Consider the following 14,656-nt stretch of genomic DNA (forward strand, 5'->3'; position numbering starts at 1 on the left):
GACCAGGATCAGAACGGTTGACATCTTCACTTGGCTATCTCATCGATGGGCCTCTTATGAAAAACACCTGCCAATCAGAGATAGAGCCACCAGATGATTCTTCATATTCTCTGGAACAGAAACAGGAGGCTTTGGTTCCAAGGACTACGTTAGGGCTGGTAATCCTTTTCTCTGCAATCTCATTTGGGGTACTAGCTACGTTCCTATAGCTTTACTAGACACCAAAAAATAGAGAAAGCACTTCATATAAGTTCATCAACTTTGGATAAAGACACCCAGAAACTGTTCACAACAGAAATCGCTGCTTTTGAAAGCTACTTACGTACATGAATCATGCTTTCTTTTCTTGGATGATGCTTTTCCCAGGGTCCAGCAATGAGCGTCCATAAGATGATGAATTAGAAGCTCTTGACTCTTGAGATTTAGTTGACAAGCGGGGTGCTTGCATTCAAATCTTGTCAATCCTATAACATGAGATTGAATATGAGCATACCATTCAGAGCGGCTTGTGGCATATTGGGTCATTCTTTTTGATAGACCTAGATGCTTATTTCCAAGACAAAAGGGACAAAGTCCTGCTTTAATAGGAGCATTGCGAAACATAAGTGGATCACAGCGAAGAAGCGTGTCTGGTAGCTGCAAATGCTCAGAACAATGAAACTCCCATTCTCCCGGGTCTGTGAACCAAGTGTCACATTCGAAACACATTTCCGTAAATTCTAGCTTGCTATGGCAACGGTAGTGGGATTTATTGCATCGATAAAGGTGAAGCCATTGTCTGTGGGGTAAAAAGCTACAACAGTTAGCCAAGCTAATTACGGAGTATATCTGTAAACACTCACTCCTTGATTAGGGCTCCACAGTGACATTTCCCTCCTAATGGCTTAAGGGGCTCGCGATACGCAATCGGTGAATCCTCTAAACAGATTGATTCGAGAGCTCGGAGTGCCTGACGATCATCAGTTTCACGAAGCGAATCTTTCCTCGGGAGGATATCAGCAAAGAGACGTCTATTAGGCATGACACGTCGGCCGTAGTGGAAGAGAGTTTCCGTCCGAATATTACTTATCGTCGAGTCCTTCTTGCTGTGCTCACGAATTTGATCGACAACCACTTTAAGAAGCTTCTTCTTCACCCCATATAGAGATCTTTGGCGCTTCTGTATTTCACTTTTCTATTGTGCATCCGAGATAGCTGACAGATGGTCATTAAGATCCCGTAATTCACTGTCTAATTCACGGATATCATCTCGGTTTTCGAATTCAAGCTGTGCCTTTGCAGGTAGATATTAGCAAGCGTCAAAGCTTTGATATATTCCCATACCACGCCGGTTCTGGATATGCCCCTCACGACTTGCAATTCCGAGAAAGTTAGCAGGCCTATCGATCTCACTCAAAGGATGGGCATATGATCTTCCAAACGTCTCTCGTTTCATCTGGCCAGCAAATTTCATTCTTGCTGTCTCGGTATGCTTCTTGTCTTTGAATACGTCAGCAGTACCTCAGCAGGAATCTCGGTATGATACAAGGTACATACCTGCTTCCATAAGTGCCCATCTTCGACAGCCCCGAATCGTAACATTTTGGCTGTACCCGCTACGGTACCCCAAGGCGACAATTCTCTTGCCAAAGGAATACGCACCCCAAGCTTTACTGGTCCTTTTTGCAACCCTTAAATCCGTGAACAGGCGGAAATGGGGGTATCAAGTGCTTCTTGCTTGAACCGAATGACCTCCAAGATATTGTTCTGTCGTCCCGTTGGTATTGACTGCATGCAGAATCGCACTGACAGATTAATCTTCCTCAATTTCTTCATCTTCCACTGTCAGAGGCAAAAGGAACGTTAGAAGACTCAGCTTTAGAGACATATGCTCTGTGTATGATTCGTAGAAGGCATGAATGGGAATTTGCCGTTCATTCTTCCTGTGGTAGCTCTTGACGTATTCTCTTTCGTATGTCAAGACAAGCATTGGCTCTTTATCCACAACTTGAAAGATTGGAGTCAAACGTAAAGATTTGTTGATTCTTCTGCCTTATGTATATACTATTGCAGATCTCTAGATCACTCGAATGGGAGGGTACCTGAAACACCATTTTAGACATCAATTAGTTGTGCTGATATTTCAGAGACTGATGTGCTTGCTCTCAATATGCCAATGAAGATGCGCTCGTCTTTATGATGAGCGTAAAACTAGGATTCGAGAAGGGAAAATCGGTGTTGTCTTTAGTGAAAGCAAGTATGGAATTTAATAGGCTATGGGCTGTCTGAATCACGTTTTCTTTTCTTGGATGAAGATTTTCTTGGGGTCCAGCAATGAATATCCATGAGGTGATAGATCAAATGCTCTCTGGTATCAAACTGAAGCTGGCAAGCTGGATGCCGACATCGGAAATTGGTCAAATGAGCCAAATGAAATTCAATATGCTGGTACCATTCCGCGCCACTCGTAATAAATTGAGTCATTCTTTTCGAGGGAGTGAAATGTTTGTTTCCAAGACAAAAAGGGCAAAATCCGGCTTTGATGGGAGCATTTCGAAACATTAGCAGATCGCAACGGAGAAGCAGATCCGGTTGTTCAAGATGCTCGAAACAATGAAGCTCCCACTCCCCGGGGTCTGTGAGCCAGATATCACACTCAAAACACATTTCTGCAAATTGAAGCTTACTATGGCGACGGTGGTATGTCTTATTGCACCTATAGAGATGAAGCCATTGTCTATGAGGTATAAAGCTATGAATGTTAGTCTAGTTGATACAGGAGCAACGTGTTAATCACTCACTCATTGATATCGGCTCCACAACGACATTTTCCTTCCAAGGGCCTAAGAGAATCACGATAGACAATTGGCGAGTTCTCTGAACATATTGATTCCAGCGCTTTCAGTGCTTGGCGGCCACCACACTCACGTAACGAGACTTTTCTCGGAAGAAGTCTGGCAAGAATGTCTCTATTGGGCATAACGCGGCGGCGGTAGTGGAAGAGAGTCTCTGTCCTGGTATTGCTGGTAGTCGACCCTTTCTTACTGTTGTCGCGTATTTGTTTGACTGCTTCTCTATAAAGCTGTTTCTTTCTGTCGTACACAGATCTTTGGCGCTTCTGTATTTCTTTTCTGCCTTGCACATCGGAAAGAGCTGACAAATGGTCGGCAAGATCCCACAACTCACTGTCCAATTCTCGGATGTCTTTTCTGCTTTCGAATTCAAATTGTTCCTTTGCAGGTAGATATTGGCAAGCGTCAAAGCTTTGGTATATCCCCATGCCGCGTCGGTTCCTAATGTGCTCTTCGCGGCTTGCAATTCCAAGAAAGTTGGCAGGCCCATCAATCTCGCTCAGCGGATGGGCATATGATCTTCCAAACGTCTCTCGTTTCATCTGGCCAGCAAATTTCATTCTTGCTGTCTCGGTATGCTTCTTGTCTTTGAATACGTCAGCAGTACCTCAGCAGGAATCTCGGTATGATACAAGGTACATACCTGCTTCCATAAGTGCCCATCTTCGACAGCCCCGAATCGTAACATTTTGGCTGTACCCGCTACGAAAGCCCAAGGCTACAATGCTCTTACCAAAGGAATCCGCTCCCCGAGCTCTACTGGCACTTTTTGCAACTCCCAAGTCGGTATATTGGCGGAAGACGGGGGTGCCAAGCGCTTCTTGCTTGAATTGTATTACCTCCAGTACATTATTCTGTGTGGGGCCTGTTCCATAGGTACTCGCTGCATCCAGAAGCGCACCGACAGATGAATAATTCTCGATTGCTTTATCTGCCATCGCTAAAGGCAAGAAGAACGTGAGAAGGTTCAACATTAGAGGCATGTGCTCCGTGTATGATTCGTAAAATGCGTGGATAGGAATTTGCCACTCATTCTTCCTGTGGTAGCCCTTGACAAACTCTCTTTCATAGGTCAACACAAGCATTGGCTCTTTATCCACGACCTCGATGGTGAGTGTGAAGTGCTGTTTGCGTGAGATGGTTGCAATCGGTCGTCGGGGTTGCTCGAACTCACCTTGTAGCAGGCAGCCATAGTGCGGGCCTCAAGTATCTTGTCCGAATCTTCTTCGTCACGCTGTCTGGCCGACCTCCGCCGTGCAGTCGACTCGTGAACTTCTCCTGTTCTTGCGGAGGTAAAGCAATAGAGTAGCATCGCAGCACTAAGCTGGACCCGGGATCGATCCGGGGGGGTAGCCGCGATATTCAAGCGAATCTCGACACCAGAGTTGTGTCATTACTATCATCAGATCGTTTGGGGAAAATGCATTCTTTTTCATCTCCGCGGTGGACAGATAAGGCCTCAGATCGCCACTGATATACTGCCACAGGGTTAGTCAAAATATGCCTTCCGGTTCAAGGCGGTTCAGACCTCTTTGAGTGTGGCGGAATGCTCTGTAGTGAAGATAAAATCTCTGAATTTCCGCATTCCCGCCTGGAAGTCTCGACGGAATCCCTGCAGCGTCTCCAAAGTGGGCTTCTCTTCGATGCGACCATGTTTGTTCAGGGCTATCCAGAGCAAGAACCCTTTGCTTGTTTGAAGGTTCGGCGGATTTTGAGATGTAGGGTGCAACTCGATGAAACTGGATCGTTAGCCAGACATAGAGCCGCTGAGGAACGGATGCCTCACATGTCAAATAGATTCAAGGCCTCCTTGTAGTCTCTTTCTGTTCGCGGCAGTACCGCACGGGCAATCTCCTTGTTGTCGATGCTGTCAAGATCGATCAAGAGATACTCGCTCTTTTTGTTCCTCATGGTGGAGAGCAGCGAAGAGTCGACCGAGTGAGGGATCAATAGCAGCAGCCAGGTGAAGAGGTGAAGAGGGCCCGGTGAAGAAGAGCGAAAACCGTTCATTTTATCCCTCGTCTGCACTCTATCACCTCGTCAAATCTTTCCCTGCCGGAATTCACAAAGGCGACTTTTGCATGTCAGTTCCGGCCCTTCAGGTGAAGGGCTGAAGGGGCGCCCCGCTAGGGCGGCGGGCCGCCTAGGACAGACTCGTGGGCGCTAGGTGACCACCGCCATACAATATCTGTTGTATGTTTTTGTTCACCCGTTTTTTTTTTGTTCCTTGGGTTCAGTGTCCTTGCCGCCCTACCACTTGAACCCCCCTAAACGGATGGCGTAGCCCTTCGGCTAGACTTTCCCTTCCCACCCCTTCCCACTCACCTCCTGCTGGCCCTCTCAACCAAAATTTGCTTCTATAGTAAGTTGAACTGGATACCAGAGTGGGCCAATAAACACGGAGCCGTTATTAAATCCGTGGATATCATATTCACCATGCTCTGGGTGAGACTATTGGATCATGCTTGTCGCCGTTCTGCGGGATCTCGATTCGCTGGCGTACAATCTACTGGAGCTCCTCGAAAAGGCCATTTTGAAATGAGAAGATCCTTTTGAATAATGCGCTTGTCTCTTGTGAACCATGGGTAATTGTGTCTTCGATGTATAACTGATGTTGAACTTACCAAATCACATTTATTGTAACAACAATCACAGCTTTCCTATAATATACACATCTGTAAAAGTTTCCGTGTTCAAGTATCTTAACTCCAGCTTCTTCAAAAAGATCTTCACTCACCGATTTCATGCACTCTTCCTCAGATTTAAACCACAGCAGCTTCAGATAACATCAATGAAAACCTTATACGACTGTTAGCAATTAGCGTGAGTGGAACCGTATGCCTCAAGGTGGCAAATTCTCCATTTTTCTCTTCTTATCTAAAGGAAAAAGGGACGACCTATAGTCCAGAATATGCGGCTGTTAGCAATTAGTATACTATGGACTTGACTAAGAAGGAAGTGACTTAAAGAACTCAGAAAGAAAGATCGAACTTACAGTCTCTAGATAATACAGGCTTGATGTGTAATGAGCATGTGGTGTCTCTCATTTGAGTAAAGAATCTTTGTTTCAAGTATCAGAATGAAATTTGTAGCTCAAAGTGACTATACATATATTTCCCGCGATAACTCCAGGAAGGTTTAGCTGGAAAAGGTGGAGTGAAAGATCGGTGTATGGAGTCAAACCTACTGCATTGTCAGCTGCTCCCGAAGCAGTCTCTCAGTATGCAGTTGAAAGAAATTTAATTTGACTGGAACCTGTAGTTCGAAATGGGAGTCACTGCCATCCACTTCTTTTCTACTTATTAAATCTTGCTTGTGGCCTGCTTCAAAAGCAAATATTACTACTTTTTCATTGGTCTTGAATATTTGTAGTAAGAAATAGCCGAGAAGATACCAGTGGATAGGACATTGTTAAGAGTATATTTAGTCGAATAGCTACGCAATAGCCTAGCTACAGTATAGGATCTTCATTTGTCTCGATTTTCCAGCTGCATGCGGTGGCCTTGAAGACTTTGAAAGAATCTTGAATGGTCATGCATGAAGGATCGAAACTAAGAGAATAGGTGAAACCAAACATTCAATCAAATATTGCTCGTTAGGCAACAAGCAACTGATCCGCCTTATGAAGTTCTTCCATCTTGTGACCAACTAGGAAAGATTCCAGATCTACCACTTCCACAGCTGGATATCTGTTGTTGTCAAGATTGTCTCCCAGATACGCCTTCCCGTTGGTGCACCAATAGGCGAAACATCTAGTTCGACTCATTAGTTTTGCTTTGAGAAATTGGCAACAAAATAATTGAGACATACGCGGGTACCCATCTCGCTAAGTCATTAGGATCTCTGTTGAATGCCTCTTCTACGGCCCCATAAAGCTCCTCAATGGATCCAAGCCGGTCAATACGCATCTGACAGCCATAGACTCGATCGAAGGTCTCCTTGATTTCCTCGGAGCTCTTCCGATCGCCACAGACTTTTAAATATGTCAGCTTTACTCATTCCTCGATTAGGTGTGGCAGAAAAGGTGGTTTCATCTCACATCGCAAAAACCCAACCGCGTTTCTGTCAAGAGCCACTGCTGCAGTGTAGGCGGCAGCTGTAGGAAAAGTCGTCAATTCCCATTTCTCGTCACCATTTCCCCAAACCGAGAGGGAACGAGTCTCAGGTCTCCAGATACCGAAGAATGCGCTCCAGAATGTTTCCATGAGCCCACCAGTGAGGATATGTACTCCAGCCACATTCTTCGACTTGAGATACTCTCTGATAATCATGGCAGACTCCTTTGGGAACAAAGCTCCTGGAGGAACCTTGGTAAAGTCCACTGCAAAGTCACCGGCGATGTACCTGGGAACCTTTTCTTCCTCACATGCATCAATCAGAAGCTGTTGCCCTTGTGTCATGACCTCTGGCCCCCCAAAGTAGCAACAGATCACTACATCTGAACCTCGCACAAAGTTCCTGATACTGTTGTAGTCATCAAACTCGCCTGTAATTATATCGATTCTATCAGAATCGATAATACTCTTGGGTAGCTTTTGGGGACTCCGGCAGTATCCTCGAATAGTGACTTCAGGGTGAGGTTGCAGTGCTTTGATGATGCACTGGGAAAACTTCCCAGTCACACCCGCGATAGCCACGGTTGGTGCCATTTTGTTTTGTGAGTGGAATGTGTCTGGAAAGAAAAGATGAAGGAATTTCGGAAGTATTGAGACTAGATATAGGATGAATAGAGGGATGGTCAGTAGTAGAATCAGTCCCTCTGTGTCCGCACGGCGGGATCATTCTATATTTCTTCCCACTTCGTCTTGGATGCTTATAAATGGAGATGGATCTCGGCGCTGCCGGGCTTAATTCGCGAGAATCACCACCAGAATTGGCCGACTATGATGTGGTTCATTACTGGTGTTCAGTACAGGAAATTGCAAATTCCACGGTAATGAAACTAGAGACCCACAATTGGACTCTCGAGCCTGATGTCAATTAAAGATTTCCCACTCTGGCTTTCAATCAACATCACTCAGGATCAGAAATATTATTATAAGTAATGATTCAGGAATTTTCGATGTAATGCAAAATACTATTTTCCCAAAATTACAAGATGGGCTTGAAAATTACGCGAGCCACTGGAAGGAATAACCGTGGAACGCTAATGCGGCCGACTGACAGGCTCCACTGAGCTTAAAATCACTCGGCCAATCGGTCTAACAGAACCACGAGGCTCGCAGTTTCTTAGCTTCGAAATTCACGACAGTAATTAGTGTTAGCACAGCCTATGGAGGTGTTGATGAAAGGATACGTCATTGGATCGCCTGAACTACGCGGATTTAACTTAAAGCCGCTTGAGGGATTTGACAACGGGCGAAGAACAATGGCTCCACTTGACTAAGCCTCCTGCGATAGAAAATAGGAAATAGGAACTTACGTTCCAGTATTTTTGAGATTGAGTGGAGGCAGTATTAGCAATGGAAACTTTAATCAATAGAAGATATCGACCAGCCAAGTGACCTGCCTGACGGGAGAAACGCTTGGAAGTATAAAAAGCCTATACTCCACGGAGCGGGTAGTCTCCGAGTTTCTACACCCCCCCAATCTCAGAACAAAGCAAACTGTTGACCTTCCAGACACTATGGAGTCAATTGGGACCATTTGGACTTACATGCCCAACCCTCGGGTCATGAAGGTGCGTTCGATAGCGATGTGTCCTTTCACATGAGCGTCCGTCAATTAACTTCACATGATAGATTCAAGCTGCCGCTGCTCTAAATGAAAGGACCGTCGAAATTTCTCCCGATTTTGTGATGGGTGAGACCAACAAGTCACCAGAATTCCTGAACTATTTTCCTCTAGGCCAAGTGCCAGCATTCAAGAGCAAAAGCGGACTCACTCTGTTCGAATCGGACGCAATTGCCCAGTATATCGCGCTGAGTGGCCCGGCAAGCAAACAGTTGCTCGGAGTAGACGCAGAGGAGAGCGCAATTATCCGCCAGTGGATTGGATTTGCGGACCATAGCATTTTTGCTCCTCTCCAGAATATGATTCTTTGGCGCTATGGAATGACGGCCTACGACGAAAAGCTCGAGGCTGCTTCTCTTGCTACTTTGACGACTTCTCTTCTGGTCTTGGAGAAGCGTCTTAAAGGTCGTCAGTATTTGGCTACGGATATTTTGGACTTGGCCGACCTCTCTGTTGCCGCAGCTCTGTACTGGGGGTTTAGTCAGGTTATTGACAAGAAGATGAGAGAAAGATACCCCTTGACCGTTGGATGGTACCTGAGGGTGATCGAGCAGGAGAAAGTGAAAGCTGCATTTGGCGAAACAGTTTTCATTGAAGTTAGAAAAACTGGCTCGCCGTAGGTACCTGAATAATTGAGGAGGTGGCTTGGTTCGGATGATACGCATGTATTTGTATAGTAGAAGATGGATAAAATGACTCTCTTATGCAAAAGGATTTCAATTCATAATTCTAGATGCTTAGGCTCGTTCAACTCCAGAAGCTCTCTCAGAAGCCTGCCTTGCTAGCTCGACATACAACGGGACCGGGCTGTACATTCCATCTATTCAGGGGAAGAGCCCTGCTATCTTGCCCCAATTGAACGTGGACAGAGTATTGAGTACCCCAGTAGCTAAGAATCTTATGGTTTCCTCGAGAATCAAATTGCTGTTCTTGCTTATTCGATTTCTTCATTCACTTGGGAATCGAAGAGAAAGTCACACGAGGGGTTAAGAAGGACGTTACAAAAAATACCAAATGCAGTTTCAAATACGATTGTCCTCAGTTATTCTAGACGGTCGAATCCACCGTTCGAGCTCAAAGAGCGATGACCACCTTCTTAGCGGATACACCCTTCTTTTGTATATCGAGACCATACTGGATGTCTTGAAGTCCATTGCCAACGACAACAGGCTCTGGCTTGGGCTTGAAAGTTCCGTTTGCCAAAGCCTCTGGGACGTATTTACCCCAAATCCACTCACCAATATCGCAGTGAGGGTCTTGAATGATGGAGTAGGCAAGCACTGTAACAAAGATGACCTCATCAGCTCTGAAATGAAGATGAAAATTGAGTTGATATAAAACCTACCGTACTTTGGAGCGAATCGCTCAGTTGGCTTGTCATAGGGCAGGACGCTGGCAACATTTACCGTCACGTTCAACCCATCCAGAATTGTCGAGATCGCTTTAAAGCTGACATCCTCCGAGATAGCATCGTAGACCCCGACAAATTTGGTATTCGCAAGTGCATTGACTATGTCTTGCACAACATTTGAGGACCTATAGTCGAAAACGGCGTGTGCACCCAGAGACTTGACGAAGTCGTGATTAGCCGCCGATGCAGTAGTCAGGACAGTCAAGCCCGAGGCCACTGCAAGCTGAATTGAAGTTGCACCAACCGAAGATGCACCACCCCATATAAGGATCGTTTGACCTGTCGCTTTAGCACCTCCAACTACAGGCAAGGGCAGTCCGAGGTAATCCTTCCGATAAAGACCTGCGCAGGCCGTTGAGGTCGCCAACGGCAGTACAGAGCCCTCTTCAAAGGTCAATCCATCAGGCAATTCAGCTACGAGAGCCTCGGTAACAACCGTATATAGCTGAAATGCTGCATTGGCAGGGTCTTGAGTCATGAGGCTATTGCAGTGACTGTAGTGAGACATTAGATCAGCACTTAACTTACAAATACAATACAGACCGTGGCGATAGGAACCTACGCAATGACTCGCTGCCCCTTCCTGTATCGCGTTACACCGGGGCCAATATCTTCGACAATTCCAGCGGCATCCTCGCCTAAAATGAAAGGATATTTGTCAAGGTAGCGACCTAGACTCCTGTATCACACAGTTAAGGAGGATATCTCTTTGATGAGAGACGGGGGTATCTTACTGAATCTTCCAGTCAACAGGATTCTTGGGAAGCTGTTAATCAAATAATCGTATAAAGTCTAAAGGCTTGGAATTTTTAACTCACAATAGCAACGGCCGCATTTTTGATCACAATATGGCCTGGACCTGGCTTGGGCTTAGGCGCAGACTTGACCGTGAAAGGATATGCTGCAGGTGCAGTGATCCAGGCTGCTTCATTCTTTGCCATGTTGTGGAATCTCACTTGCTAGTGATGAAGGAATAGACTAAAACTCGCGAAGGTGAAGGGCTTTATGATATTCGTGACTGTCCGACGAGGAGAGGACGGGAATATCTCTCTACTTATATCCCCTCCCTTGATGCATGTAAAAAGTCGATGACACATGCTCCTCGCCCTCGCCTTTTCCCAAGCACCGGAGTAAAGGTTCCATGGGTGAAACGCACAACTTACGAAACGCATCGGTATTACAAGTATTTGCGGATCTTTTCGCCGCCCCAAAGTCGGGATGGAATGACTAATTGGCACCTTCGGACTTTACGATCGTAAGGCCGCGGAGTGGATCTGAAGCCCCCACCACTAGAAACACTAGAAACAAGATTACTTGCTCCAAGACAACGTGGACTTCTCTTGAGTCCTCGTCTCCAATCACTTACATCGACTTGAATTTAAGGACCCAGAAAGTAAGTTGATTAATCCTTCACAGCCATTCTCTCTGGACGTCCTGAACCATAATCGAAGACTACTCCCCTCTTTAGCCTCCATGGCCAAATATGGCCAAATATCTCCACCCAGTCATGCCTTCAATCAGAGATTTCACGGTTCTTGTCATCGGCGGCTGTTCTGGAATTAACTATGGAGTTGCAGAAAAGGCCCTCCCCGAGCATGCAAAGGTGCACATCGCATCTTCGAATGTTTCCCGAGTCTAGGAAAGTACCAAAACCTTGCAAGTCAAGTTTCCCAAAGCTATTATTGCTGGGCATGTCTGCGACCTTGCCCATTACGGCGTGGAATAGATTTCGAGCAACTACTGAATACTATTGGACCGCTTACCACATCGTATTTACCGCCGGCGACAATCTCCCTGTTCGATCTCTGGATACCATCGACTTGGAGGCGATCCACAGAGCGGGCCATGTTCGTTTGGCAGCTCTCTTCTGCTTACCAAATTAGCGCCTTGCTCCCTCAACCCGGACTATGGATCATCGACCACTCTGACCACGGGCTCGGGCTCTCAAAAGCCGTTTCCGAACTGGTCATTGATCGCTGGGTATCTGACGGGCCTGCATGGGATGGTGCGTAACCTCACGCTAGACCTGAAACCGAGCAGGGTGAACCTCATGCGGTTGATAATCCTCTCTGGGGATCCGCTAGTGTGTCCGAAGAAATGAAAAACACCACTGCCTTGCACAAATTTGGCACAATGAGGATGCTGCGGGGGCCTATGTTTATCTCATAAAAGACAAATGCTACAGGTGATTATGTCAGTACCAATGCTGGATCACTTCTGCTTTAGAGGATATTGATACTATGCTCTCTGTCAAATAATGCTGCGTCCGTCCGACATTTCATGTAACACCAAATAGTATCTCTCATATCACGACCACATACAAAGATACGTATTCACTTGAGCTTTGCAAGTTACGAGAAATGAGAGAGCCAGTATTTTACCTCAGATGGCCTTGTAAGCAAACCATAGCAGACCCGCAATTATCGCCGTGTTTTAAAACCGTCAAAACACTCTTGTATGACCAAGTGAAAAATACCTCAAATACCCAGATGTTTCTTGTATAGTATTCAAGATGTCCTATCCCCCCCCCGGCTTCTTCGCACATCTTATTCATTATCTTTCTTCACACCAGACTCTTTCCACACCAGACTCTTTTCAAACCATACTCTTTTACCATTACCTCCAGCGATATGACTCAGAATCGTGCCGCTTGGATTATGGCTGCCGGAGTCAAGCCTTTTGTCATAGACAAGGCCCCAATATGCAAGCCAGGGGTTGGAGGGATTCTAATTAAGGCCCATGCCGTTGCAGTGGTCAGTTTCGAAGCTCTGCAGCAACAACAAAATGAAAAAGATTGACCTCTCATATTGACAATAGAATCCTGTAAACTGGAAAATCCAGTAAGTTTAGTCTCTCAATGGTATTCAACGCTTGGGCATGGCGAAGCATCACTTTAATATGACTATTAGAGATTCCGGTCGCTATCTTAACAACTGTCCGATTATCCTCGGTAGGGATGCAGCAGGGACTGTAGAGGAAGTGGGCGAAGGCGTCCCTAGGTTTTCCAAGGGACAGAACGTAGTTACGAGAGTGCCAGGTTGAATCCATCCACGATAAATTATTAATGGCTTTTCCAGGCATTTAAATAGCCCCAAGTCGGCCAACTTTGCTAATACGGCCTATCAACTTTTCCCTCTGGCTTTAGAGCGGCTCGCAGCACCCCTTCCGCCAAGCAACTTGCGCGGTCTATTTCTACGATTGCAGTGCATGCTGCGAAACTCCGACAGACTGGTTTCGTCCGGCATACAGTAAGTTGCGGAAAATCACTCATTGCCATCCTATTTGAATTAACTCAATCTCTAGTCTCCTCATATGGCATTGCCTTCCCTCCGAATGAGAGCATCGGTGATGCTGTTTGGGGAAGATTTGTGCCCAAGGCGTTAGCGAGTGGCCTTTTCAAAGCCAAACCCGATCCATTGGTTGTTGGTCATTGGCTGAAGAGTATTCAAGATGGCTTTGACAGGCAGAAGCAGGTGTCTCCGCTCAGTAGATTGTCATTACGCTATAAACCGGCTTATGGTAGCTATCTTTAAACTTTTGTATGCTGACCTATCATTTAATAAAATCGCGGTCGTAATTCTTTGTCTATAGAATTGGGGGCACGATTCGCATGTGTACGTATGGTAAATACCTCCTGCGGGAACTCCACCAGACAGACGCTGAAGGATATTTAAATGACATGTATTGTCGAAGGAATCGTAGGTGGGGGCCAAGGCGGTGGATAATCGTTCCGTAAAGCTTTTCAATAGTCTGAAGTGGCGCGGGCACATTAATAGCCTGCAGTTGCCACAAACCAGATAAATATTTCCTAGACTCATTCTCCGCACGTTCAGAACCGCATCACTGCAGAATTTTGTGACGACTGCATAGCAGAGCATCAATAATGAACACCCACGAAATCAGCTTAACAGGCTTGTCTCAGAATCCAGTGGCCAGACCAGGAGAAGATTGGTCCGGCAAGGCTGATAAGAAGGAGAGAAAGAAACTTCAAGATCGGATTAACCAACGAATTAGTCGTCAGTTCCCTCACGATGATTACAGCTCAATGCATTGGCTGACTTTCAGCATCGCGGATCATGGGTTTAGGCCAGCGTAAAAAAGCTGGGTACTGGCATCGCGAGATTAGTTTACAAGATCCAAAAGCTGGAGCAAAGGCACGCTTGGCTTCCCAAGGGCTGTTGGAAGGACAAGATAGCTCATGGCAGTACTCTGCTGGTCATATCCTCGCCACGCGTCCACCTAAGTCTATGGACATCAGCTCATTCACGGCTTGCGAGCCCGACTCGGAACGGACCGAACAGTTCATGCTTCATTTTTCCACTTGGATGCATAGAGAGTCTCTCAGATGCTCCCCTCGCACGGAGAATCTCCTGAGCTTGATACAGTTCAATATGACACGCTCACTAGTGGCGAATGCAAAGATCCTTGGCTTTACGACGCGACTGATGGCCCGGCAAGCCCGATCCCCCTTGGCTTCCACGGGCGTCGACTCGAAATTTATCGACTCTTTGCCTCCCAGCCTGCAGCCAACTATTTTTCAACTGACGATTCCACACCATCCATGGATTGATCTCTTACCCGTACCCGAGCTGCGTAATAATCTTCTCAGTCAAGATCCGAAAACATACGATGCAGTCCAACTTTGTCGCGATATGAGAGGCTTTCAGCAAGTGACCGATGG

General features: G+C 46.2%; 7 protein-coding genes across 7 annotated transcripts; 1 reads left to right on the forward strand and 6 right to left on the reverse strand.

Annotated features, from left to right (window-relative positions):
• Nucleotides 1-318: 318 nt before the first annotated feature.
• On the reverse strand, nt 319-1,209 carry N7533_000740 (uncharacterized protein; the record flags this gene model as incomplete). Its single annotated transcript, XM_057097390.1, is given in 3 exon segments — nt 319-778; nt 843-1,159; nt 1,171-1,209. The coding sequence occupies 3 exon segments, from the start codon at nt 1,207-1,209 to the stop codon at nt 319-321; spliced, it is 816 nt and encodes a 271-aa protein (XP_056965883.1).
• Nucleotides 1,210-1,288: 79 nt separating this feature from the next.
• On the reverse strand, nt 1,289-1,773 carry N7533_000741 (uncharacterized protein; the record flags this gene model as incomplete). Its single annotated transcript, XM_057097391.1, has 3 exons — nt 1,289-1,500; nt 1,537-1,647; nt 1,686-1,773. The coding sequence occupies 3 exons, from the start codon at nt 1,771-1,773 to the stop codon at nt 1,289-1,291; spliced, it is 411 nt and encodes a 136-aa protein (XP_056965884.1).
• Nucleotides 1,774-2,540: 767 nt separating this feature from the next.
• N7533_000742 (uncharacterized protein) lies at nt 2,541-4,841 on the reverse strand (the record flags this gene model as incomplete). The annotated part of the gene is made up of 9 exons (XM_057097392.1): nt 2,541-2,615; nt 2,667-2,731; nt 2,781-2,822; nt 2,908-3,417; nt 3,475-3,955; nt 4,006-4,109; nt 4,162-4,309; nt 4,360-4,570; nt 4,618-4,841. The coding sequence occupies 9 exons, from the start codon at nt 4,839-4,841 to the stop codon at nt 2,541-2,543; spliced, it is 1,860 nt and encodes a 619-aa protein (XP_056965885.1).
• A 1,585-nt stretch (nt 4,842-6,426) lies between these two features.
• On the reverse strand, nt 6,427-7,480 carry N7533_000743 (uncharacterized protein; the record flags this gene model as incomplete). Its single annotated transcript, XM_057097393.1, has 3 exons — nt 6,427-6,583; nt 6,642-6,804; nt 6,871-7,480. The coding sequence occupies 3 exons, from the start codon at nt 7,478-7,480 to the stop codon at nt 6,427-6,429; spliced, it is 930 nt and encodes a 309-aa protein (XP_056965886.1).
• Nucleotides 7,481-8,457: 977 nt separating this feature from the next.
• Nucleotides 8,458-9,184, forward strand: N7533_000744 (glutathione S-transferase family protein; the record flags this gene model as incomplete). The annotated part of the gene is made up of 2 exons (XM_057097394.1): nt 8,458-8,511; nt 8,573-9,184. The coding sequence occupies 2 exons, from the start codon at nt 8,458-8,460 to the stop codon at nt 9,182-9,184; spliced, it is 666 nt and encodes a 221-aa protein (XP_056965887.1).
• A 454-nt stretch (nt 9,185-9,638) lies between these two features.
• N7533_000745 (zinc-binding alcohol dehydrogenase family protein) lies at nt 9,639-10,916 on the reverse strand (the record flags this gene model as incomplete). Its single annotated transcript, XM_057097395.1, has 5 exons — nt 9,639-9,844; nt 9,910-10,469; nt 10,538-10,654; nt 10,710-10,741; nt 10,794-10,916. The coding sequence occupies 5 exons, from the start codon at nt 10,914-10,916 to the stop codon at nt 9,639-9,641; spliced, it is 1,038 nt and encodes a 345-aa protein (XP_056965888.1).
• Nucleotides 10,917-11,488: 572 nt separating this feature from the next.
• Nucleotides 11,489-11,822, reverse strand: N7533_000746 (uncharacterized protein; the record flags this gene model as incomplete). The annotated part of the gene is given in 2 exon segments (XM_057097396.1): nt 11,489-11,722; nt 11,739-11,822. The coding sequence occupies 2 exon segments, from the start codon at nt 11,820-11,822 to the stop codon at nt 11,489-11,491; spliced, it is 318 nt and encodes a 105-aa protein (XP_056965889.1).
• Between the last annotated feature and the right edge of the window lie 2,834 nt (nt 11,823-14,656).

The sequence above is a fragment of the Penicillium manginii genome, assembly GCF_028828005.1.
Source record: "Penicillium manginii strain IBT 31320 chromosome Unknown utg000001l:1.0-3466041.0:1.0-3467806.0, whole genome shotgun sequence".
Taxonomy (NCBI): Eukaryota; Fungi; Ascomycota; class Eurotiomycetes; order Eurotiales; family Aspergillaceae; genus Penicillium; species Penicillium manginii.